The sequence below is a fragment of the Cebus imitator genome, unplaced genomic scaffold (genome assembly GCF_001604975.1).
Source record: "Cebus imitator isolate Cc_AM_T3 unplaced genomic scaffold, Cebus_imitator-1.0 Scaffold456, whole genome shotgun sequence".
Taxonomy (NCBI): Eukaryota; Metazoa; Chordata; class Mammalia; order Primates; family Cebidae; genus Cebus; species Cebus imitator.
Genome location: NW_016107771.1, coordinates 812,795 through 836,625, shown reverse-complemented (window position 1 = coordinate 836,625; position 23,831 = coordinate 812,795). Strand labels below are relative to the sequence as shown.

The window sequence follows — 23,831 nt, the reverse complement described above, 5'->3', positions numbered from 1 at the left end:
CTGGTATGGCAACATTCAAGAAGGAAAGGAAGGAAGGCAGTTGAAAGCATCTGTTTACTCCATCCAAATGTATTTGGATGCAGGTATTCTCAGCCTCAGTCCTTTACAATAAGAGGAAAACCACAGAGCACATTTAGCAGTTAGGGGCTGAGACCATCCAGATGTATCTGAAACATTTATAGACAAAAGGAAAATTTCAAAGGGAATAGGAGCTAAAAAGTTAAGGAAAAACAAAAACAACAGACTGAATTTCCATGAGAAATAGTGGCTTAAATTCACACAGTAAACATTTCATTGGTGTTTTGTTTTGCTTTGTGATTTATGAACTATAGATGCACCTTCTTAGATTCAAGATGGCAAGGATCTGAGATACATAATTTGTCAGGCTAAAAGAGGTCGACCAGAAATTATTAGATTCAACTTTCATTAAAATAATCACTGATCTCTGCTTCACTTTCTTAAGCCTGAAGTTTTTCCTACTTGATTTGTAGCAAGTTTATGAAGTTTTGTTGTTACTTAGAAAGAAATCCACCAGTGTTTTAAACAGACCTGACTGGCCTCATCACATAGTATTACAACAAAACACTACACCCAGTAAATGCATTTCTTTCAGGCAAAAACATTACAAGTGAAAATGTCAACAAAACCATTCAATCCTGTTAACCGTTCTTCAATCTGGAATAAGTAGAAATGTATGGAACCAGGAATTTTAAACAGTGTTTTTAATTGAAAATAAAGCTAAAGCATGCTTTTCAACAGTGCAAATTTCCATAATTTTGATTTACTGCTTCCATCAACACAACACAGTACACCAGCATGGCCCTTACCAAGGGCTAGACCCTAGTATTTGCATGTTGAACTACTTTGATTTTAAGTGCAAATATAGATAGTCACCTCTGATTGTCACTTGCAGTAGAAACTCTCCTGCTCTATACACAGGATGGTCCGAAAACAAAAGTTTTAGAGAGATGCAGAAAAAGTATAAGGTAATAAAATCCAAGTGCCTGAGTTCTGGTACCAAAAAGCCCTGAAAAAACTGTTATTTTTCATTTAGGGTATTGCAACTCTGACCCCCATTTTCTTTTTCTTGGTTGTATTTACTGCTTTGTCACTATCAAGAGTTTGACCATAAAATACCCTGCTATTAAGAGAACTATTTCAGGCCGGGCCTGGTGGCTCACACCTGTAATCCCAGAACTTTGGGAGGCTGAGGCGGGGATGGGGGGTGGGGGCGGGGATCACCTGAGGTCAGGAGTTTGAGACCAGCCTAGTCGACATGGCAAAACCCTGTCTCTACTAAAAATACAAAAATTAGCCGGTCATGGTGGTGCACGCCTGTAATCCCAGCTACTCGGGAGGCTGAGGCAGGAGAAATTGTTTGAACCCGGGAGGTGGAGGTTACAGTGAGCCGAGATTTCAACAGTGCACTCCAGCCTGGGCAACAAGAGTGAAACTCCGTCTCAAAAAAGAAAAAGAAAATGAAAAAATATTTCAATTGTTATGGGAGTTTGAAGAGTCATGTTCAGACCACAAGATAAGCAAGACAACAGTAAAAGTCACCTTATTTAAAACCTTTGGGTGAGAACACAAAAAGGACTTTTTCAATTGCAAGGAGTGGCTTTAAAAAAGTAAAATCACGCCCTTTACAAAAAAAATATAATTCCATATTTATTTTACTCAGTATGCATGAGGCAGCTTTTACCAGTATTTAATCAGGACTCACACCCCAATCCTTCCACTCAAAAAAAAAAAAAAAAAAAAGTTAAGTGCAACTACTCTTGGAGAGGGAATGAGGGGAGTCAAAAGTAAAAGATATCCCACAAACAAGAGCTCCAGAAAATAAAATTTTGGGCTCACAGAAACTTCTTGCTACCTCACCTCACCTCACTGTGTAACCATGTAACCTAGCAAACTTTCTCTGAATTAACAGTTACACTTTCAGCTCTGAAATCTAGTGCATAAACTTAATGGCTCATTGTAATATTTATTATTCAACCTTTTGACATTTATTTGTAGCAGTTGAATTGAGGTACCGGGTGCATTATTAGCATTGAAACAGTAAAGTGTTCCAGCTCTACCGTAATAACTGAGTTTTACTTGAGTCTTTAGCCTGAAGTAGTCTGTGGAATGTAAACCAACCCTTCTCCCACCCCGCCCCCACCCTACTCCAGAAAAAAAAAAAAAAAAAAAAAAAAAAACCCGCAACGGAAAAAAAGTAATCCGATTTCTGTCTTCAAAATGCGATAAACCAGGACTCCAAAGGGGGTGTAACACATTAATGGACTTGTACAAACCATCCTGTGCAGTTTACAACAAAAGGAAGGTAATATGGTTCAAGAAAATATCTTCCAAAGCATTTTTATGAATTAAATTTCCTGAATTTGTGACTAGGTGGAAGAGGTATTGCAGAACCGCCCAGCTGCCATTTCCATATAGGATGGGCCTTGTGAGGAGTTTGAGAATCCTTAGTGGTGTTTAAGGAATATGCCGGCCACAAATCCCCATCTCTCCCAATAATGAGTGATGGTGGACAAGGAAAATTTGCCATGAAATTAAATGGCCTTTTCACTGCTGATGCTACATTGCTGGCTACCTTTTTGCGTCTGTTTATAACTGTAAAATCATCCAGTGTTCCTTCATGTGTCTCAGTTTTACCTGTAGGACGAGGGCTTCTAGCTGATTTCAAATTTGGTTTGACTGGAGGTGTCTGAAGGACAGGTCGCTTTCCCAGTACTAGTGTCCGGTAATTTTTTCTCACCCTGGCACCAAATTTATATTCCCCATCCTCAGGTTTTGGAGAACCTAAAGTGCATGAAAGGCCCTGACTCTGAGCCAGTGGATTTAAGGAAGGAGTTTCTTTTTCAGGGCATGCAAAACCTTCCTTGGCTGTGGTTAACAAGGCGTCCTCCTCTTTACTCTCAGTCACACTGTAAAACTCACCCTTTGTATCATTGCACTCGCACTTTAGCTTATTTGTAAAAAGGTGAGGTTCATATTCTTCATTAGCACTACTGTCTTCTACTTTGATTTTAATATTGTGCAGAAACGGCAATGTCTTGTCGCCTGTGTCAGTGCAGGGATTCTCGGCTTTAGTTGCTGCTGCTGCAGCGTTCACTTCAGGATCAGTTTGCGAAGAGGGCAAATCCGTAGCAAATTCAGGACAATGAGAGATTTTGGAATCTTTTTCTGAATTTGCTTCTGCTCCTGAAGAATCATCATTTAAGAACCTAGCAGCTATTGTGTTGTTATCTGCACAGTGTGTAGTAGGAGTTGCTGGTAGACATTTCCTAGCCTCTCGGAGTATTCTTTGTTGTGGAAATGCATTGTTTGTCTTTGGGCTAGGTGAAGAGGCCCCCTCTGCCAGGCAGTTAATTGTCAGGTCAGTTCTCTTTACAGTACTGGAAATTTCAGAGTGTGGGAATGTAATCTCAGATACCCTATCGTTCCTTATCTCTGCGAAACAACTCCCCAAGCTGGCGGGGCAGTACACCGGAGAGGCTTTGGGGGCCCAGCTCTGTAGATTCCACTCCTCCGGCGACTCCGCTTTGACACTACTCTTGAGGTCGGGAAGTCTGCCGGCATCCTCGAAAGCAGCGGGTTTGGTTGCAGCGGCGGCGGAGGCCAGATGGTACAAGAAGTTGGCCTGCGCCTGCACGCTGGGAGGCTTGCAGAAGCTGGTGCGCCTGAATCGGATGCTCTGCACTGACACTTGGCTGGAGCCGGAGCTGGAGTCCGACTCCGTGGACGAGTCCTCCTCCTCCGAGCTGACTTCACTGGAATCCGAGGCCCCGCTGCCCCCCTCCTCCTCCTCCTCTTCCTCCTCCTCTTCTCCTTCCTCCTCCTCTTCCTCCGAGGACAGAGAGTTACTGGAGCTGGACAAACTGGAGCCAAAATCCGAGTCGTTGGCCGCGTGGTCCGAGTAGGAGCTGGACTCGGAGTCGCTGCTGCAACTCTCGGGAAAGCTGCCCAGATGGGGCTGCGGCCGATGGTGGTGAGGGGGGTGGTGACTCTGCTGCGGCGGCTGGGCCCGGTGGTGGTGGTGGTGGTGGTGGTGATGGTGGTGGTGGTGGTGGTGGTGCGGAGGGGGGCAGAAGCCGTTGACCAGATGAAACCTCTCCAGGCAAGTGGCCCCGGCGGCCGCCGCCGCCGCCGCCGCCGCCGCCGCCGCGGCCGCGGCCGCCTTGGCTTTGTAGGACCTGGGCAGCAGCAGCAGGCGCCGCGCGCCGGCGTGGGGCGCGAGCAGGCATTCCTTGGCGCCGCCGCGCTTGCGCTTGCAGCGGTAGCTCAGGTTCCCCGGGCCTCCAGCGCCAGCCGCCGCCTTGGGCTGGGGTCCGGCCGCCGATGCCTGGTAGTAGGCGGCGGCGGCGGCGGCGGCGGCGGCAGCAGCGGCGGCGGCGGCGGCGGCGGCGGCGGCGGCCGGGTGCTTGCTGCACAGCAGGCTCCGAAAATAAGCCGAGTCCGAGGGGAAGGCGACGTAGTTTCCCTGGAGCGGGGCAGTTTCATAGTTTAGAGGGGGTTTGCACGGCGAGCGCACGATCTCCGGGTAGTGCGAGCTGGGGTATTTGCTAAAAATCTGAGGTAGATGGGCGGCGGGGCGCGCGGCGGCGGCGCCCGGGCGCGGGGACTGCGCGCTGATTGGCAGGGGCCGCGCGGCTCCGCTCAGGCCCCGCCAAAGTTGGTGCTTGTCCTTCCAAAAACCCGGGCGGGGACTGGCCGCGGCGGCGGCGCGCTCTGGCGGCGGCGCCTTTGTGGCCAGGGCCCGACCGACCCGCCTGCGCTTGGTCTTGAGGACGCGCTCGGTTTTGCAGGAGGTGTAGAGCGCTTCCACGTCTTCCCGGGAGATGAGCGTGCATTTGGCGGCGTGGAAGGCGATGCTGTTGATTGCCTTGAGTTTCCTCAACTCTTCCAGATCGCAGTGGTGCTTCTTCACTTTCAGATGATCCATGCGCTTGTGCACGGTCGTCCTCGGGATGTTTTTCAGCAGATCCGTGAAGACTTGGGAGAGGGCAAACATTTGCTTCCCTTTAATGATGAGGTAGCCGAGCCTCACGCCATCCACCTCTTCAAAACCTGACTTCAGGTCTCCCATCTCGGGCACTAAATGATCCCCACCATTTGCAGTAAATATATACGTGACGCGTACATACACATGTATGTATGTTAATCCTCCGCCAGATGCTGCGTGTGTCTCAAGGCATCCTGCTAATAAAATAACAAAGACTGTTATTCCCGGTGAAGGAAGTGCCAAACTCTAGGCGAAATTATTGAGGGGGGAAAACCCCATGAAATTACACTGACTTGATTCTTGCTTTTTTTGTTTGTTTGTTTTCGTTTTTTTAAAAAAGAGGGAAAAAAACATCCGGTTTCTGATCTGCCAGTGTTTTGGTCTAAGTCCCGATGCAGATCAGTACCTGGGCCCCTCTGTTCCTTCCTTCTCCACTGGAGCACTATGATAATGGAATGTGAAGGGAGAAAGAGAAAAGAAATGCAGCTGCTATTCCCGCCGCTGCTTTAGCTACAAATAAAATGACAGAGTGAAGTGAGCTCGTCCGGAGACACCTTCATCAATTAATTCCCCTAAAGCCAGCGCTGATTGGACACTCCTGACAGGTGATGCAATAAAAATTGATATTCCACCCCTTCCCCCCAAAATCTCCCGCTAATTAGCATACCCTTATACTGCCACCTCCCCTCCCAAAGTAAATAATACAGTCGGTATATAAATCTTTCCATTAAACTATCGGAGCTCAGAAACAGCCTGACTCACAGACTTCATCAGAAGCAGTGTGTGTATGGCTAAGGAAGAAAAAAAAAAAAAAAAAAAAAAANAAAAAAAAAAAAAAAACCGGCACCGTATATTCGCCTTTAAAGAAATACTGCCTATTTTTTCCTTTATTTGCATTTTACCGATACAGCTATTATCATTTCGAAGAAAAGCATTTAAAAAACATTATCAAGCCGAAAGAGATATACCCCACCCCCTTTTCCTTTTGGAAAATGGAGCTTAAGCGAAAATGTGCAGAATAGCCTGGTATTTCCCTTACAGGAGTGGGGAAGGAGATCGGCTGGGAGCTCCAAAGTTAAACCCGCCCCGTGAACCACCCCAGTATGGACTTACGTTTGGAATTTCTCTCGATTTTCCTTTTTTTCCCCCCGAAATGCCTTTTTACAACCAGAAACAAAGTTATTTGACCAAGGAAGCAGTTCAAGGTTCCAGCTCCGAAACACTGTAACAATTCAACTGGATTTCGGTTCTCTGCTGGGGGGTGGGGTGGGGAGGAGGTAGTTTCACGTCAGACCCATAACAAAGCATAGATAAGCCAGAAATGTGTACACTTTTCCACAATTAACAGTGCTGGATTGGAGGCAGGATCGTGCAAGAGTCTCCAGCAAAGCCTTTACCAGGGTCCTGTTCACCACAGGTCAGAATTCCAGGGAGCAGACTGCTTCCTTCTGCAGCAAAGAAAAGAAAATGTCAAACGCCCAAGGTGTTTCCAGAGGTTTTACGTAATAACGATGAAAAGAAAGTGCTGATGTACGATGTAGACTGTTTCAGTGGTTTGTGATGCTTTGGGTTAGTAGTTTAGGTGAATCTTCCACAACTCCCAGTTTTTCCATCAAAGCCAAGCATCTGCTTTAACAAAATCACTTTGGATGAATATCAATGTGATTTAACCTCTTCTTAGTCAAATTAAGACATATTTTGGTGTCGTTTTCAAGGATATCCAAAATATTGTCAAATGAGAACAAGGGTCCTCCCAGTCGCATTACCACGATCCCAAGGCGGCTCCTTGGCTGCTTTGCAAAATTCGGCAAAATCTTCTTAACTGTTCGGTGTTTGCAACTACGACATAAATGCAATCCAGGCATTTATGTATTTCCTTGTTCCTCCAAAAATAGACACATCCGTGTGATTAAAAGAATAAACGGATATTTCTGAGCCTGCAAGAAAAAAAATTATACAATAATTTATTTCTTCACAATCAAAAGTTCCAGCTTCCCCTGCTCTGGTCTGGCTGGCAGGAGCAGGTATGGCTCAAAAAAGAAAACAGAAAGATAAAAACAGATGAATCAGACATATAAAAAGGTAGTTTGCTTGACAAGATGAAATCTCGACCATGATTCCCCACCCCCACCCTCATCTCCTTTGTAATTTCCCAGGAATTTTGAAGAGAATTGGGAATTTCAAGGAGTGCATCCGGAAATTAAGGAAGTCTATTTAAGAGAGTCTGTAACTCAGGAGGTTGGGATTTGAAAAGTCAGCCCCTGAACTACTGTTGCACTCAGCACAGATGTAATCGCAGCTCTTCAACTTAATCAATGTGTGTACAAACCGCGATGTCTAGTTCTTGCCTTTGAAATCAAAGGCTAGCATTTCCATCCAAGAAATCAGAGCTACAGCAAATTACATTTTTGTCCCTTGAATGAGAGTAGGATCATTGAATGGATCTCGTGATATTTCAGGCTTTAAACGTAACCAAGAGGCAGCAATGAACAATGCCTCGTCACAGCTAATACCATCCACCGAGTTGGCTTTCTTTCGCATCTGGATCTATTACACCGCGTTTTTCTCTTTCACTTTCACCGGAGACAAAATGCACAAGGTTTAAGCAGAAAGCGAAGTTTCCAGGAAAAGCAGATGCTGGTGTTTGTTTTTAAAAGTAAAATGACCAGAGTCTTTCTATTGCCAGCGACAATAATGTCGTTTTAAAATTCCTTCTGATGCACTTATATAGTACTGCCAGCCCTCTCCCTCCCACCCCCACCCCCACCCCCGCCCATTCCCCTCCCCCAGCTTTAAGATTTAGACCAAAGAGTCAGCCAAGAAATAGTAAACTCAGAAAGCCTTTGAGAAGACGGTACAAAAGGTTGGCTAGAGCATCCTTTTTTCTTTTCTTTTTTTTTTTTTTTTTGGCCAGGTAGTTTTAGTTGCTCTCCTTTCCCGTTTAGATTTTCTCTCTCTCTCTCCCTCTCTCTCCCTCTCTCTCTCTCCCTCCCCCCTAGTCCTCCTACACATAGCAACATGATTTAGTGGCCATTTCAAAACTACCTTCTTTTCCTCTCTCTTCTTCTCTTTCCACCTTTAAAATATTGGCAATTTAGGTTGTTTTGAAAACTAGTAGCATATTAAGTATATATATTTTTAAACTAAAGGCATAATCTGTTAGGTCAAATAGAGAAAAATAAAGGCTAGGGGATTTGAGAAATGTGTCTATATAGACTCTGTGCAAGTATCTCTATATGTGCACTCAGACACCTTTACACTTATACATTTTTAATACTCCTACTACACATCTTTCTTCTTGTCTAATACATTCTTTTGTTCCTTTAACTTCCCCATCCTTGTGTGTATGTGTGTGTTAGGATCCAGCACTCTTGGTCGTGTGTGCGCGCACACACACACACACACACACACACAATGTGACAGCTTTCTTGTGGCCATCAGCACACGTTGCATATCCGGGGTCTTCTCCAGGCACATTGGGGGTCGATCCCGATAAAAAGATCTAGCAGAGGCCCCTGAGCGCTCACACATGAAAGGCAGGGGACTTTAAGATGGATTTGCATGCACACCGGGGATTTCGATCAATAGCTACCAACATTTATGGCTTAGATTATTAATGCGAAAGCTGGCCAAAAGAATGGGGATGAAAAATTAAAGGTGTCTGTTATCAATTATGCTTAAAGTTATGCAATAATTTACTTACTTTGCCTGATGTGCAGATCCAGATGTATAAAGTACTATGCTTCAAAAGCCAGGGGGTTTCTTTGATAAATTTGTTGACCATGTCAGTTGCCTCTACAATCAAAGATGAACCCAATTCAGATGATGGACTGTATTCAAATTATTTTTTAAGAAAAGATACATCAACTTCTGTGTTTCTCAAATGCATGTACATATGTAGATAGATATGTCCAAATTAACATTTATGTATTTATTCTTCTCTGTGGGTCCAGGGAATTATTGTGAATTTAGGCACATGTATGATATGCATTGAGTTTGTTAATTAAATGTGATTATTTACTCAGTGAGGAATACCTAATCTACACACTATTGTAAAAAGTGCTTTAGCTTTGAAAACAAAGCTGCTTGCAAAAGGAAAATACTCTGTAGCCAATACAGATTGAAATATATTCCTAATGTCCACTTACTTCTGCATTTATTGTAAAAAATCAGCACTTTCAGTTTTTAAAGGGAAGGGCCATGAATATATGAACATATTTGTCTTTACTTTTCCCATATGAACGTGCTAGATTTACCTTCAGATGCTCTATTTTGATTTATTTTCACTGTATTTTATGTTTAAATACCATTGCAATTCAGTCTGACCTCTTTCCTCTGGAGCGAAGTAATGCACACGGCATTTACAGTCTTTTAAATGGTTAGCTGGGAAATGCAATAGCAATTTGCAGGAGTAGTTTACTAATGGGGAAAGTTCTTTTGAAAACCTGAAGGAAAACCTAAGAGTACTTTTGCATTTCTACACTACAACTGTCATATAATTAAAGTATTGAAGAGCATTAAAATAATCCTTTTCCTTCCAAGCTTTCACCCATACATACATAATTTAAATGAGGATCACTCCCCGCCTCCCACCCCAACTCTTCACCATATACATTTGTTTTAGTGATTGCTGGGCACATTTTGTTCAAAGTGAATTCAGACAGAAAAGAGTAAGGAACATCACAAAGGCCTCAACAATGTAAGTATGCTGGTTAAAAGAATAAAAGAAGCCCCTTGTGCTGTTAACTAAAAGTAACTATAATACTCACAAGATAAAGTCTCAAATAATAATAAAGTCTCATATGGCAGAATTAGTTGAGGATATAAGACAATAAAATCTCAACAGTTCTTTAGCTAAATTTATCTAATATCACATCTTCTCTGCTTTTTAGGATGGGAAAATGGGAATAGAGGAAAAGAAATGGTTAAAATGGGAAACAAATAACTCAGTATATTTTGTATATTTTTCTTAATTTTTTTTCTTTTTGGTTCATTTAAAGAAATCAGGGTGAGTCTCCAAAAGGGCCCATCCCTGTGTTCTTAGGCATTGAAAAACCCTGTCTTTAACAGAAGTTTGGGACACAGGGTATATGCCATGTTGTCTACTGACCCATAATCAAAATGCAGTGACCTTCTGCCCTTTTTTTGCCCCCTGACCCATCTTGAATTCAATGCAGCCTTTATAAATTTGCAAATCCTTGGAGGTAAAGGGGGTTTTGTGAGGCTTTGTTCTGAAAAAGCCCTAAGAGTGTGCTTTCTAAATTAGACAAAGGTAAAGCAACAAACCCTAGTGGATGAGATTTTACACAGGTGAGCAATAGGCACCTCCAGATAACACATATTGCAAGCTAAAAAGCAGTTATAAACATAGGAGACAAGGAGGTTATGGATTGCATCAAATTAGAGTGAGGTACAAATCACTTTCATGATGTAAGAAACGGTTAGGCCACAATCTTCTTGCTCTTCTCATCTAAAGGGCTGTGGGGGACCCTAGTGACCAAGGAAGGAATGGTGGAGGTGGGGGAAGGGGGCAGGGAGGAAAAGAAAGAAAGGAGTGAGACTTGATCTGAATCTGCGGGCACATTCCCTTATCTTTCCTGCTATCAGCCAGTTTAAAGGACACCATAATTATGATGGTGATAAAACAATGCCTGCTTATGTGTGCTGAATAAATAAAGAATGTTTACAGCTCAAGAATCTTTTAATTCCAATTAAATGCTATCAAAGAAAAGCCACTTTTCCTACTGCAACCGCCTTTCCCCCCAATTATCTTGTTTTGTTGCAGTATTTTCCTATGAGACACAGCGGCCTTTCACAATTGATCCTGAATGCAGAAAAAAAAAAAAATCAGAGAAAGTAGAGTTTGACCTTCAGGTATTAAATAATACACAAATATCCAGAACCACAAATTATTAGGGTTGCCCAAGTTTTTGTTTATTTTACGAAAGGGCCAAACATGTAGAGACTGAAGTGGTGACACCAAGTGTTGAGGCCTACTTATGGGCTGCTCAGCCACACTGAAATCCTGAGCACCCACGAGGGGAGAGAGGAGAGACAAGACATGAGGAGCCTGATGGTCTCTGGAAAGGGAATCCTCTTCTGGTTCTGTTCCCCTGGCTTCAGCCCAAATCCTTCTAGGAGCACTGGAGCCAATCACTGTCTTTCACTGCTCCAGCTACTGGGAACCTACAAAAAAAAGAAAAGAAAAAGAAAAAAAATAAAAAGTTCAAATTTATGGATGCACAAGTATCATTTCATATTCATGACATCAGCAAATCACATCATAATCAGATTTGAGCAAGGTTTGGGCACTAATGCCCAACAGGCTGGACACTCAACACTGACAGTATCACATATTAACCAGAAAATTCGCTTTTTTATTATGGAATCATAGGGTGAAAATTAAGTTTTTTAACTTTGGAAAGCTTACTTTTCACTTCTGAGGCCAATTTTTACACTAATAAATTTCAAGTAAACGTCTCTTTTAAAGTCGTCCCACAGCATTTTAATTCAAACTTCTACTTCCTTTCTCAGTTGTGGTAGTGTTTTGTTTGTGTTTTAAAAAAACACATGGCACGACAAACGTTATGGAAAACGCACTCATTCCGTTAAATGCCGATACAAACCTGCCTTTTACTCCATCTTTCTAAGCCCCGCATTGCTAAGTATAAACTTTAAAAAAAAGATTTTCTCAAAGACATATCTATTATTTCTTGGAAAATACTATTTGGTGATGTGGCGCAAAAACACAATGGTAAAAAATTCCGGGGTATTTCTAGGTTTTCTGGAGAGTTGCAGGCCCCTTTCCTTTTGAAAGTTTAGAGCTCCAATACTCTCAATTCTACTGGCAGAATTAGGATGGACTTAGAGGGTCCTAAACGTGACCGATTCACTAAGGCGGGGGGGGGTGGGGGCCTACAGCTTGCAGCAACGTGCTCGGCAACTTAATCCTACGCTAAAAGAGGGCAGAGAGCGAAAAAGAATGGAATACAAGCTCTCCCGACACCCGTAGTTACTTTCAAGGTGGATTGTGTATTTTAAGGCTGATGGGAACGTCTGGTTTTTGGACCAAAAAGAAGAGAAGGTAAGTGTTTGTCCTTGTATCCACCAGTTCGTAGAGAAACAATGAAAGAACAAAGGGAACCACTTCCCCATCTGAACATTTTCTGTATCTCCCTCCGTTTCAAGCCAAAAAGCTTGGGAAGGGATTCGCTTTATTCTACCTTAGGTAGTGGTTGCTAGGCTTGTTGAACTAAGAATGAGAAAAAAGTTGAGAGGCAGGGTAAATATAGACTAAATAATAATAATAATAAAAAAGGCTTGCTGTGGCGGATCTCCATCGCGCCAGTCTCAGCAACTTGCAGCAGAAGTTGCTCAAGGCACGGAGGCAAAACCCAAGGAATACCCTTTGCACACTAGATTTCGAACTCAGTCATTTAAATAGTTTTTCTTGCTGTTTGAAGGGGTTCCTGCGCACAAAATATGTAGATAGTGACTATGGGAAGACATGCACTATTTAGGTCGAAAAATGATCTCATGGCTATCTGGAAAAGAATTTTTAAAAAGGAAAAGGGATTCAAGTGTTCACGTAACTGTTTGCTAATAGAAGAAATGGCAGCACTAGCTGGGAAAGGAGAGGGATTCGTATTGAAATGCATTTGCTATGGGGTACGCTGGTTGTTCGCAAGTGTGGTTTTGTAGATATGCGTGGCTGAATAAGTGACCGAGTGCCTTCGGCATTATATAAATGGATCGATGTGTGGGGGAGCCCCCAAAGCAGTCGAGCACGTGAAACGCGATTTTTTACTGCCCTCCAAGCGGCGACCAAGCCCCATTCCACCCCACCCCACCTCAAAATCAGTATATTACCTGCCCTGTTACAGTGACACATGTTTATGTTTATAGTCCTGGTTTGTAGTAGTGTCAAGAGCCGCAGCAAGAGGAGGGGGAGGAGAGAGGAGAGGGAGGAGTAAATGCAACCACCCCCACTTGTTGTTAAAGCAAATTTACTGAGTTATTGCAAGCCTGGGACGGGGGCTGGGATGAGAGTTGAGAGGAAGGGTTGAGTTGGGAAGTGTGTTGGCGGTGGAAGGGGGGGTGGGGTTAGGAGATCCGCGATGGAGCTCCTCTCTCCAGCAGCCCAGGAAAAGCAGCTCGGTCAATAGGGGAGCATGCTGGTGCGGTCGAAAACAAAAAGGTTTCTCTTGCTCGCTGCGTTCACGTGGGAGGCTCTGCACACCGGGCTCCAGGGCCCTGACCTCTGACCCCGGCTCCTCGTCGTGTTCTCCCGGTGCCGCGCGGCCACTTTTTACCCAGCATCCCTCGCGCGGGCCGCGCTCGTGCCGAGCTCGAGTCCTTCCTAATCCTCCATTCCCGGCTCGGGCTGCCCGCCCCCGCCCCCTGCCCCCCGCCCCCGCCGCCAACCCCGGGGGAGGATTCTCCGGCGGGGAACCCCCGCCCCGCCCCCACCTCCACAGCCCCGGCGGAGGCGGCCGCTGCGAGGCCCGGGCGGGGCGGGGAGGGCCGGGCCCAGCCTCCCCTGCTGCGCCAGGCTAGCGAGAGAGGGGAGGGACGGGGAGCCGAGGGGAGGGGGCGCCGGCCTCCCGGCTGTCCGGCCCCGCTGCCCCGCCGAGGCCTGGACCTGTTGACTGCGATTGGCCCGCCGCGTCCCGCGCCCTCTCTCTGCCCCACGCGGCCCCAGCCCTTCCGCGGCGTCGCAGGGAGGAAATGGGGATGGCTGCCCTCCTCTCCGCCTCCCTCCAACTTTCCTTTTTTTCTTGGGGTGTGTGTGGGGGGATGAGAAAGCCCAGGCAACTCCACCGCCGCCCCATCCTGCCTCCGAAAGTCTCGTCACGCCCGACCCGCCGCCCTCCCAGCCCCCACGACTTAAAACCGCCTCCCCTCCTCGCTGCGGCGCCCCGGCCGCGAGCCCGAGAGCCCTCGGCGCCCCCGCCGCGCCTCCCCCGCCTGGCTTGGCTCGGCGGCGTCCCCAGCGAATTGTGTCGCTTTTCTGCCGTGGAAGCTCCCTCGGCCACGTTCCACTTTTTTCCCTGTCCCAGGAGGCGTAAGATAAAACCTCTGATTTGCTGCGTGCTGCCGGGCACATTCTCTGCCCTCTCGTCCGAAGGCACTAGATGGAGAGTTTAAAATAATAGATTTGCAGGAGGAAATAAAGAGGGATGGTTCTTGGGCCGGTTTTAAGACATACATGAGTTAATTTTTTTTTTTTTTTAATACAAGATGTCTTAAGGGTTAAAAGTGTTCTGGGGTTTGCTGTATTTCCTTCTAGATTTGGGGTTTCCTGAGGAAATGTTTTCCGCAGGGAAATAGCAAATCAACATTAAGATGGAAGCAAGACTTCTCGGGCACTTTTGGAAATGAAGAGGAAATTGTAAAAATACATTCAGAAAAGGGCGGGAAGGCGGCGGCTGCAGGGAAGAAGCTGGAGTTGTGGGAGGAAGCGCCGTGGGTCGGAGTCGAGGGAAGGAGGGCTGGCCAGGTCCAGGCGGGGAAGAAAGCGTGCGGGCGGCGGGGCGAGCGCCGGGCCAGGCCGCGGGAGGAAGGCGCGGCGGCCCGGGCGAGCGCGAATCCGCGGGCGGGAAGGGCCGCGGGGGGCGGGGACCGGGCGCGCGGCCGGCGCGGCGGAGGAAGCGGGACTCGGCTTCTCGCGCCCGCCTGGCAGCCCCCATTGTTCTGCCCTCGCGCCGTCGTTAGCCGAGCGGGTCGGGACCGAGGGAGGGGTCCCGCGGGCCAACCCGACTCGGGTCCGCGCCTCCTCGGACTCCTGAGCTCCAGCCAGGCCGGGTCGGGCCGGCGCAGCAAGTTTTATGATCAGACTCGGTCAGCGAGGGTTCCGAGCTGAAGACCTCGGAGGAAGGAGCTTTTATAGCGTGCGGCGAAATTGAAGGAAGCCGGGCGAGCCTGCCACGCACACGTTAGGAAAAAAAGGGAAAGCGACATAGATGTGTTTGCAAAGTAATAGATAAGAGATAGGCATGGGCAGTTTTTATTCAGTATCCGGAAAGTTACAGCCGCTTATTTAATATTTGAAATATCCATTTAAGAAAAAGTCAAGGTTCAAAGGAGTTCGGAAAAGCACGTTTCGCTATCCTTATTACTGATTACTCAGCTCTTCTTTGTACACAAGAAGTGAAGTGTTAAAAGGAAACGCTGAGCTACCCCTGACAAAAACGGGCTTCCTTTCTTAACGTGAAATGCGTTTTCAAAATAGGGAATTTCAAAAGGGAAAAACGTTTAATTTGCTTTTAAACCATGTTTTAGAAACAAATAATTGTAACCCACTTAATAAACTCTGTGTGTTTTTCTTTGTGAGGCATGTGGAAGAAGGCTTTCTGGCCAACGTCACTGTTTTTTTTTTTTTAAATGAAGATTTCCAACAAGTGCTTGGGAATCTTGTCGACAAGACCAGAGTCATCGTGCGTGAAAGCCCAAGAAGAAATAATTTCAATCCTGTAGTCCAAACCTTACTAGGGCAAGAGAGTAATTTCGACTTAGGTTTATGATAAACTTTGCGGAAATTCCTTCTAAAATACTCATTACCAGTCTCTGTGTTATGAAGCACTGTTTCCCAACGTGGATTTTAAAAAACCAATTAGAATTGATCTTTAATGGAATATTTACACGTCATCATGAAAACATCATTTGACAGAGTTTTGAATTACAAGGAAGAAGTTAACAGATGATGCTCATAAATAGCATCTTTGAAAAGACCCCTTAAGAGTCAGTTAAAGGTTGTGTGGGTTGTGTTTTTGCATTTGAAATGCTATAAAAGTTGCTTGCATTTTAACACTTTGATTTTGCGAGTCTTCTTTCTAAACTTGCATTTCCTCATGGAAATCATTCAGTTATTTCGAGGTATAGGGAGAAATTTTTATTTAAGAAATCATTTGAGGTGTAACTATGAAAAGGTTTGAACAGAAAAAAATCGGTGTTGAAAATCAAGTATTTTCAGTCTATTCATTCGTTTCACACTCATCCTCCCACATTTCCCCTCAATTCACATTTTTTATTTATAAGTCTGAATATTTCGAATAGCTTCACATGTTTATATGTTATGTAGTTGATAGTAGGTGAACCGTTTTACATCATTGACTGTTTCAGACATTTTTTGTTTCATTTAAAGTAAAATATTCTTAGAAGTCATGACATTCTTGTGAGAAAAACAAATGGAAAGGGGGCATGAATGGGGGTGGGGATGGAGAGGGACAAGTGGCATTCTTGGTCAGTCTTTGTGATACCTTTCTTTAATTTTATGTCATTATATTTTCCACTTCTGCTTGCACCAACGATCATTGCTTTTTTAATTGGGGTAAAGTGCCACCATATAAAAATTACCTACCTTCTGGCTCTCAAGCACCACAGTAAAAAAAGGCTGACGAAAAGTGATCCGAGGCTTGTGTGTTTAAATTCGCCAGGAATGTTAAGCTTCATAAGATTCACCCTATGAAGTCATGTTGGTCCTTGGCACTGTTACTGTACAGTTTCAAGAGGTAAATATACAGATTATAGATTTTAAAAATCTAAGATGTACTGGACAAACAGTTTATTAATCGAAGGAATAAAAAATGAATTTGTCAGTCTCATTCTTTCTGGGACACAATGCACTAATTAACATATTCTTGGGCTTGTTTCTGGATTTGGTAAGCAGTGGCCCCTTTTGGAGAGGAAAATATTTAAATCTTAAAAAGTGACGTTCTTTGGTCCAAATAGTATTTATAAATTCAGTTTAATTTATTTTTTCTTGGTCTAAAATATGTTGCATTTCTCTCAAGGTTCTCTTCCATTTCAAAAATTGATTTTCCTCTTTTCCACGTCCAGAATCTTTTCACTTAGATAATCTTATTGTAGCCTATAAACAGACACCTAAATATGTCTCTTTAATCACACTTTAATTATAATAGAGATGCAGATCTTCAGTATCAATAAAAAATGAGAACATGGACCTTACAATACTACTCTTACACTGTATTGATGATACTCTGAAAAGTCAAAGTAAACACCTTTCAGTATTGCTGTATCCTGGAAAAAATAGTTCAACTATGAATCCTTAGTTTATTCTAGATGTTTATGTAACATCTAGAATACCTAAAGGCAGCTTTTAGATAGTATTTTTTCATTGATAATTACATGGTGTTTTGCTCAAAAAATGTAAATACAGCCAATCAATATCAGTTTTATAGAAAAGAAATACCTCTGTAGCCAAACACCATTAACCAAACCAAACCTTTTAAATATTAAACCTTGAATCTTAAGAAGATTTTTTATTTAGATTACACACAATTTAAATTTCAGAATTACCTACCACACTTAAAAAAAAATCAAGTGTATCTAACAACAATATTAATTATGATTGATTCTAAGTTGGAGGCTGTTTTGTAATAAAATGATGACAATTACATGTAAAGGTGGTACACATTTGAGGGCTATTTAAAATAGTCAATTCTAAACTATCTGGTAAATAAAAACTGATAAAAATTTCAACTATTAAAAATCTTCAGAGAAAGCAATTCATCTGAACATTTTTATTAACCATTACTTAGAAATTTTAGTTCAATTGTATATACAAAATCAAATCTTGCTTTACTTTGAAGAATAAAGCTCAGAGCGTAATTAGCTTTTAAACACTAATTTAGGGCATTAAACAAACATTTACTGTGGACCTACTACGTGTAAGACACTTGCTAAGTGTGATAGAGAGTAAAAAATAATCACCTAGTAAGATTAACAAGTTTAATTAAATAGATTCTTGAAAAAGCCATTAACAGAATCTCAATTCAAAACATAATTGCAAAGAATATTTTTATATGAAATTTCGAATAGTACTCCATGATATAGGTGCCATGGTGGTTTTGCATATATAAAGACACAGTATTGATTTATGGTGACATAAATAACCAAGCTAGTTTCAGAAACACTTCAGTATTTTAATCATACTAGCATAAATATATGGCTCATAAAAAACTTTTAATGTAAAAGGTAAAAACTCTTGGATACCAAGCAAGGAAAACAAAAAACAGAGATTCCTTTATGTAAAAGAGGATATATCTAAAAGTCTGCACAGATCATAAGAGAGTGTCGTTTTGAGTTTTCCAACTAATTTATTTAGAAACAAGATTATAGACTCCAATGAGGTTTAGCAGATGCAGGAATTCTAATTGCTTTTTGTTTAAAAAACTTAGTTGCAGAGCCAATGTAGAATTTTATACACTATGGAAGTCAAGAATTTGAGTTCAGGAAAATGTGCCTAGTCTCAGCATTACAGAAATAAACCTCATGTAGAAACAGACTTCAGTTTCTATACCCCATTGTAGAAATATATATACCTTGGCAATGGGTATAACAGATTAAATATGATATGCACAAACAGAAGGCAGATAAAACTTTAATTTAAAAAGGAGATAAATATGAATAGTACTAACCTCTGAACTGAATATGGTTTTAAATATTGCTTTCATAGTATCTACTTATGTAAATAATTATGGAAAAGCAAATACAGAAATTTGGTGCCTACATTAAAGAATAAAGAAATTATTGGAAGATATATTACCCATAGAGCACAAATACATCTTCCCATTATAGTAGGGTTAGAGGTTACATCATAAAATACTTTACTTGGGATTTTTGTGGTTTGCCTCAGATGATTAGTTTGGAGAAACAGATGAGCTAGTACTGAGTTGGCTGCTGTTATATGAAGCAATATTTAGAGAAAACAGGGTTTTGTTTTATCCTAGAGGTACTACATATACTTTTGTGAAAGATATTTTGAGGATATGAAATCAGATTTTAGGGTAACATAATTTTATGAATGAAATTGTTCTTTTTCACAAAGTTATTTTATAAATCCTATGGTAATTTATTTTTATACTATTATGTATTTTAAAAAACATACTTGAACTTTAACAATTCTGCCAATGTAATTACAAGTTTTATCCATTCTGAGGTAGGAAAATTAGCATATTCAGCCAATTGTTGCATATGTGACACTATATATATATGTCTCACAAAGGACAAATACAACCTTCTCATTGCTATATTCCCTATATTCAAAAGAGCTCCCAGTACACAGTAAATGTTCAATAAATACTTTCTGAATGAATAAATCATTAACTGCGTATTTGAACTGTTTTACCATTTCATACTGCCTGCTTTTCTTCTTTTTCACTTAACATTTTATAGAACTATACTAAATATTATACTTCAGATATATAAGAAAAAATTTGATATCTGGTTCACGAGTTAAAATGAAAATGAGTTATTTACACTAATGTTTTTTCTTATGATTTTCATCCATATCTTAAAATCAATTTTATATAATTGAATTATAATTTGTGAACACTTATGTATACATCTTTAACAAAATTTGTTCTAGATATACTATTATTTACATACAGGCCTATTATGAAATAGTGTATTTTCCCTATTTTTAAAAATTTCTGAATCCTCTTACAAATGATGTTTTTTGTTTTGTTTAGGAAATAGCAAGTGTTTACTTACATTTAAGCGTTAAAGAATAGGGTAAGGTACCTATCCTTCTTTACGTGTTAATTAATTCTTTCACAAGAACTAAGCTCCAATGCATTAAAAATAAAACAAATGTATTTTTAAATAATTTAGTGCATAAATGCTTGGTTGCAGTGTTTGGGAGGGGAAGTTTCACATTGATTTTTAACTCAAAATTGCTCTATATAAGAGTCGGAAGAGGACTTGGATATTGAACTGGTATCTTTTGTATAAGACTGAAGATAAAATATATGGTTAAGATACACAAAACAGTATAGTTTTGTCTAAAGGACGTTTTAGTTTGATAAATTAAGATAGTTTAAAAATATAATTATTATATGTCCAGAAATGTATTAATTGTTGTCACATCCCAAAAAAGAATTCGCATTATGCAGTCTTCTTGTCACCTTTTCTAAATGTACTGTGAATTCTCATTGTGTTTTAGTGTACATTTTAATTGCCATTACTTTGTATATCTCAGCTTTTAAAACATCGGAATTTATTTGCTATATATGCTTTGATTGTGCTGTATACGTATTATCACTCTTAAACAGATTTCTAGCAATTAATTTGAAATGGAAAAACGCCATGCTACCTTTTCTTCCCCCCTGTATCAGAAGAACATTTAGAAAGCTTTTAAAGTCCAAATCATTATATTATATTTTGGTGGCCGACTAGGAGAACTGGGGCTCTCTATGCTTTAGCATGGCGAAAGTGCATCTTCCAGATCAGCACATTTATGTTGGGAATTCCTGGTAAACAACCATTTTGTACCTGCAAGGTATTAATTAAAAGCCATGAATTCGCCTTTTAACTGGGCTTGTCATTTAAACAATATATACATAATTCTGATTTCATGTTAAACTTTTCTTAGACATTTTTTGCTTAAACATCAACATCGGGCTTATATGGATGCATAATGGGGCGACAATGGAAGATTTTACAGTTTAAAACTGCCCAGTATCCAGCTAATTAATCTATGCAGATAGGCCTAATCCATTTTCTATTTGTTTGTGAGGTGGGAGCTCTCATCTTTCTGCCACTTTTAAATGATCTCACATTTCCAAGTATAAATTTGGAGAAAAGACCGTATAAGAGGAATCCTCCATCAAAACTAGACGCCACTGTCTGATGGTGTTATCTATCTTTTAGCGACTGACTAGGAGGGCTAGAGTTCCTTCTTCCTTTTGGTGTAGTACAACTGCATTTTCCAGATCATCACATTATACTGTTAATTCCTGATAAACAACCATTTGTCTTGCACAGCGAGCTGAGGAGAGCCTTGGCGTTCCCTCTCGGAGTGCAGCCCTAAACCGGGCTTTTGACCTTCAGCCTGTGATGTACTTTTGTTTGTCACTGGGGCCCATGTAGTGCGTAAATGGGCGTCAGATTTGGTAGCACTTCCAGCGGGTGAACTTTGGGAAGAGTCCAGGACGTGAATTTAATGGGTGGAGAGGCTGCGGCAGCACTGTGAAGTTAGCGCGGCCAACTGCAGGAAGCCATGCTTCATTACACCCTTCATGGGAGCTGGCACACTCGCCCCACCCTCGTTACCCACAGGCCAGTCTTGGAGGAAAAGGCCGGCAGGTAGGTTCCCACGGCAGGGAGATGATGTCCCCGGAGAGTCTTCTTGGGAGACTGAGAAAACCCCTTCCCCGCCCTGGGCGTCTGCCTTCCGGGCCGCCTCCCAGGCCTCTTCCCGACGCGCACACGCGGCCCGAGTCACCGGCGCTGCAGAGGGCGGCCCCAACGTCCCCACCCCCGCGTGCGCGCCCCCGCGCCCTCGCGTCGGCTCATTCCGGCCTCCGCGCGCCGCCGATTCCCCTCGCGCCCTCCCCCAGCACACCAAGGCGGCGGCGAGCCGCGCGGGGGAGGGGACGGGGCCCTGGAGGTAGGCTGGAGGCGCCGGCCGGCCGCGGCGGCGCGCACGCAGGGCTCGCCTCGCCCCGGCCGCCTCCCTCACGCCCGCCGCAGGGCGGGCGCGCACGCCGAGTGACGCTCGGAGGAGGAAGCGCAGACCCCTTCCCCTCCCTCTCTGCTACCCTGGCCCAGCGGGAGCCCCCCCAGTGCGCCTGTGCGGAGGCCTACTTGATTATGTGTGCCCTCTCCGGGCGCCCGCGTTAGCGGTCGGGTGGAGGTGGGGAGGGAAGACGCCAAGGCGGAGGAGGAGGAGGAGGCGGAGGAGGCGGTGGAGGGGAGGTGGGGGGAATCAGCAAGGACATGGCTCCTGACTCCTGTGCGGAACGTGAGTGACTGAGCGGCAAAGCCCGAGTGAGCGAGGGGTGGGCGGCCGGGCCGGGCGGGGGGCGCCGGGGCGGGCGCGGGGGGTTGTGTGGGGGGGAAGCACTAATCGGCTTGCATGTGTTTTTTAATGGTCCCCCCCAACTCCCTCTTAGATGGTCTCTAGCGACCGGCCCGTGTCACTGGAGGACGAGGTCTCCCATAGTATGAAGGAGATGATTGGAGGCTGTTGCGTTTGCTCAGACGAGAGAGGCTGGGCCGAGAACCCGCTGGTTTATTGCGACGGGCACGGCTGCAGCGTCGCGGTGCATCAAGGTAAACACCCAACTGCCCGCCGGGCCGCGCCGGCCTGCGCCCAACCGTCACCGCCGCCCCCACCTGGGCCGCAACCGCCGGCGCCTCCGCCCCGTGCCGCGGCCGCGGGAGAGACGCGGAGGGTCCGTGGCGGTGTGCGGGGGGTGTGGGCCGTGCATGTGGGAGAAAGTGCGTGTGGCCCGGACTGTCATGTGATTCCGCTCTCACTCTCTCAAGTGTCAGTCGGCCGCCGCCTGCGCCCGGGGCCGGGGGCTGCTGACTCGGCGGGGCTGGGCGGCGGCCGCGTCCCCGGATCCGGGCCGGGTGGGGGCGGGGGTGCCGCGCGCCTCTCCCGGGGTCCCGGGGCCGTGGGGTGTGGGTTTGGGAGCGTAGAGCGCCCTCCTCTCCCTTGGCCTGCCTCCGCCTGTCTGCCGCAGTGTTTGGAGACTTCCTGTGGTGTGGAGACGGGCTCGGGAACGCGACGCTGCGCGGGGGAGGGCGGGGAGGCCCGTGGTCGCCTAGCCTCTTTAGATTGGGGGGGCGATGCGGGGCCCGCTGAAGTCTCGGACCCTGCCGCTGCCGCCCGGGAGCTGCCTGGGGAGGAGATGGCAGAGGACGCTCCTGCCCTTGCGGGAGTGGCAGGGCTGCTGCAGCGCCTGTGGCTTCAGCAGGCCACCACCAGCCTAGGTGGCTGAAGGGAAGAGGTGGCCGTGCCAAGTGACTATTGGGGAGCCTCTTATTTCTGGTTGTTAATAATTGCTGAGTTTTTTTGATATACAAGAAGATTGAGGAAACTAGTAAGATACTTTTCTGGCCTTTGAAGTGGCCGACTTTTCCCCATTTCACGTGGTAAGGAATCCAGACCAAAACAGTCTACATTCCTTTTTGGTGGCTCCATATTTATTGGGCATCCCACGTCCCTTCTCATTTCTGAATCTGGCATTAAGTGATGCAGATGTTTTTAGATGTTTTAGTCTGTTGGAAAGGACTACCACCAAAGGGGAGACAGAAAAATTTGAATATGTGCTAAAGTGCATTTTGTAGAGAAAGTAACGTCACACTTGGGAAGGGAGACTTAGATGCACTGGTGATGATTCTGAGGTAGTGAACTAACGTACCCTGAGAATGCTGTAATTCCCAGACATTTTTGTTTTACTTTTTCTTTTTTCGAGATAAGAGTCTTGCTCTGTCACCCAGGCTGTGTAGTGCAGTGGCATGATCTGGGCTCACTGCAACCTCCGCCTCCTGGGTTCAAGCGATTCTTCTGCTTCAGGTTCCCCAGTAGCGGGGATAACAGGCGCATCCTAGCAAACCTGGCTAATTGTATTTTTTAGTAGAGGCTGGAGTTTTGCCATGTTGGCCAGTCTGGTCTTGAACTCCTGCCCTCAGGCGGTCCTCCTGCCTCGGCCTCCCAAAGCACTGGATTACAGACATGAATGCGTGTCAAAACCAGATACCGATTTTAAAGTCGTAGGTTGATGTATTTCCATTACCGTGTTCATTGGCATTCTGAAGGTTATTTCTTATGAACTGGATGATAAACTATCCAAATTTGATAATAATTTTTATATCCCAATATAGAAAATTTTCATTTGAATCTTAAATTTTCCTTCCTAGAGGTACACCTGAATAAAAATACAAGTTTTTGGGCACTGATGCTGTGTTTTGGATACCTATGCCTTGTTTTTTGACTGATAGAGCATTTATACTCAGATGCATTTTATGAATTCTTTTCTTTTCCTTTTTCTTTTTTTTTCTTTTTTTTTTTTTT

General features: G+C 44.2%; 3 protein-coding genes across 17 annotated transcripts in view; 1 reads left to right on the top strand and 2 right to left on the bottom strand.

Annotated features, from left to right (window-relative positions):
• Nucleotides 1-705: 705 nt before the first annotated feature.
• On the bottom strand, nucleotides 706-5,112 carry SKIDA1 (SKI/DACH domain containing 1). Its single transcript, XM_017511897.2, has one exon. It carries the CDS (start codon nucleotides 5,087-5,089, stop codon nucleotides 2,360-2,362), a length of 2,730 nt encoding a protein of 909 aa, XP_017367386.1. The 5' UTR covers nucleotides 5,090-5,112; the 3' UTR covers nucleotides 706-2,359.
• A 5,814-nt stretch (nucleotides 5,113-10,926) lies between these two features.
• Nucleotides 10,927-14,111, bottom strand: LOC108291488 (myosin heavy chain IB). The gene is made up of 3 exons (XM_037732568.1): nucleotides 13,867-14,111; nucleotides 13,264-13,781; nucleotides 10,927-11,191 (listed from the first exon to the last, which is right to left on the bottom strand). Exons 1-3 carry the CDS (start codon nucleotides 14,109-14,111, stop codon nucleotides 11,181-11,183), a joined length of 774 nt encoding a protein of 257 aa, XP_037588496.1. The 3' UTR covers nucleotides 10,927-11,180.
• MLLT10 (MLLT10 histone lysine methyltransferase DOT1L cofactor) overlaps nucleotides 11,965-23,831 on the top strand; it is a 238,787-nt gene continuing 226,920 nt past the window's right edge. For 4 of the 15 annotated variants that reach the window (XM_037732570.1, XM_037732573.1, XM_017511886.2 and 1 more), the window contains exons 1-2: nucleotides 21,501-21,796; nucleotides 21,922-22,081. In XM_037732570.1, coding sequence (XP_037588498.1) covers nucleotides 21,922-22,081 — 160 coding nt within the window. In that variant the 5' untranslated portion in view covers nucleotides 21,501-21,796. Of the gene's footprint in view, nucleotides 12,090-21,026; nucleotides 21,113-21,499; nucleotides 21,797-21,921; nucleotides 22,082-23,831 lie in introns of those variants that run through there. The other 11 variants (XR_005197307.1, XM_037732574.1, XM_017511895.2 and 8 more) reach the window with 10 other exon arrangements.

Bases quoted from the DNA above. Each gene is read 5' to 3' on its own strand.
- SKIDA1 (XM_017511897.2), bottom strand. From the start codon at position 5,089: ATGGGAGACCTGAAGTCAGGTTTTGAAGAGGTGGATGGCGTGAGGCTC.
- LOC108291488 (XM_037732568.1), bottom strand. From the start codon at position 14,111: ATGTGCCCGGCAGCACGCAGCAAATCAGAGGTTTTATCTTACGCCTCC. The intron at 13,782-13,866 runs GTCGGGCGTGAC...ACACACCCCAAG, and splicing joins GGGGGCTGGGAGGGCGGCGG to AAAAAAAGGAAAGTTGGAGG.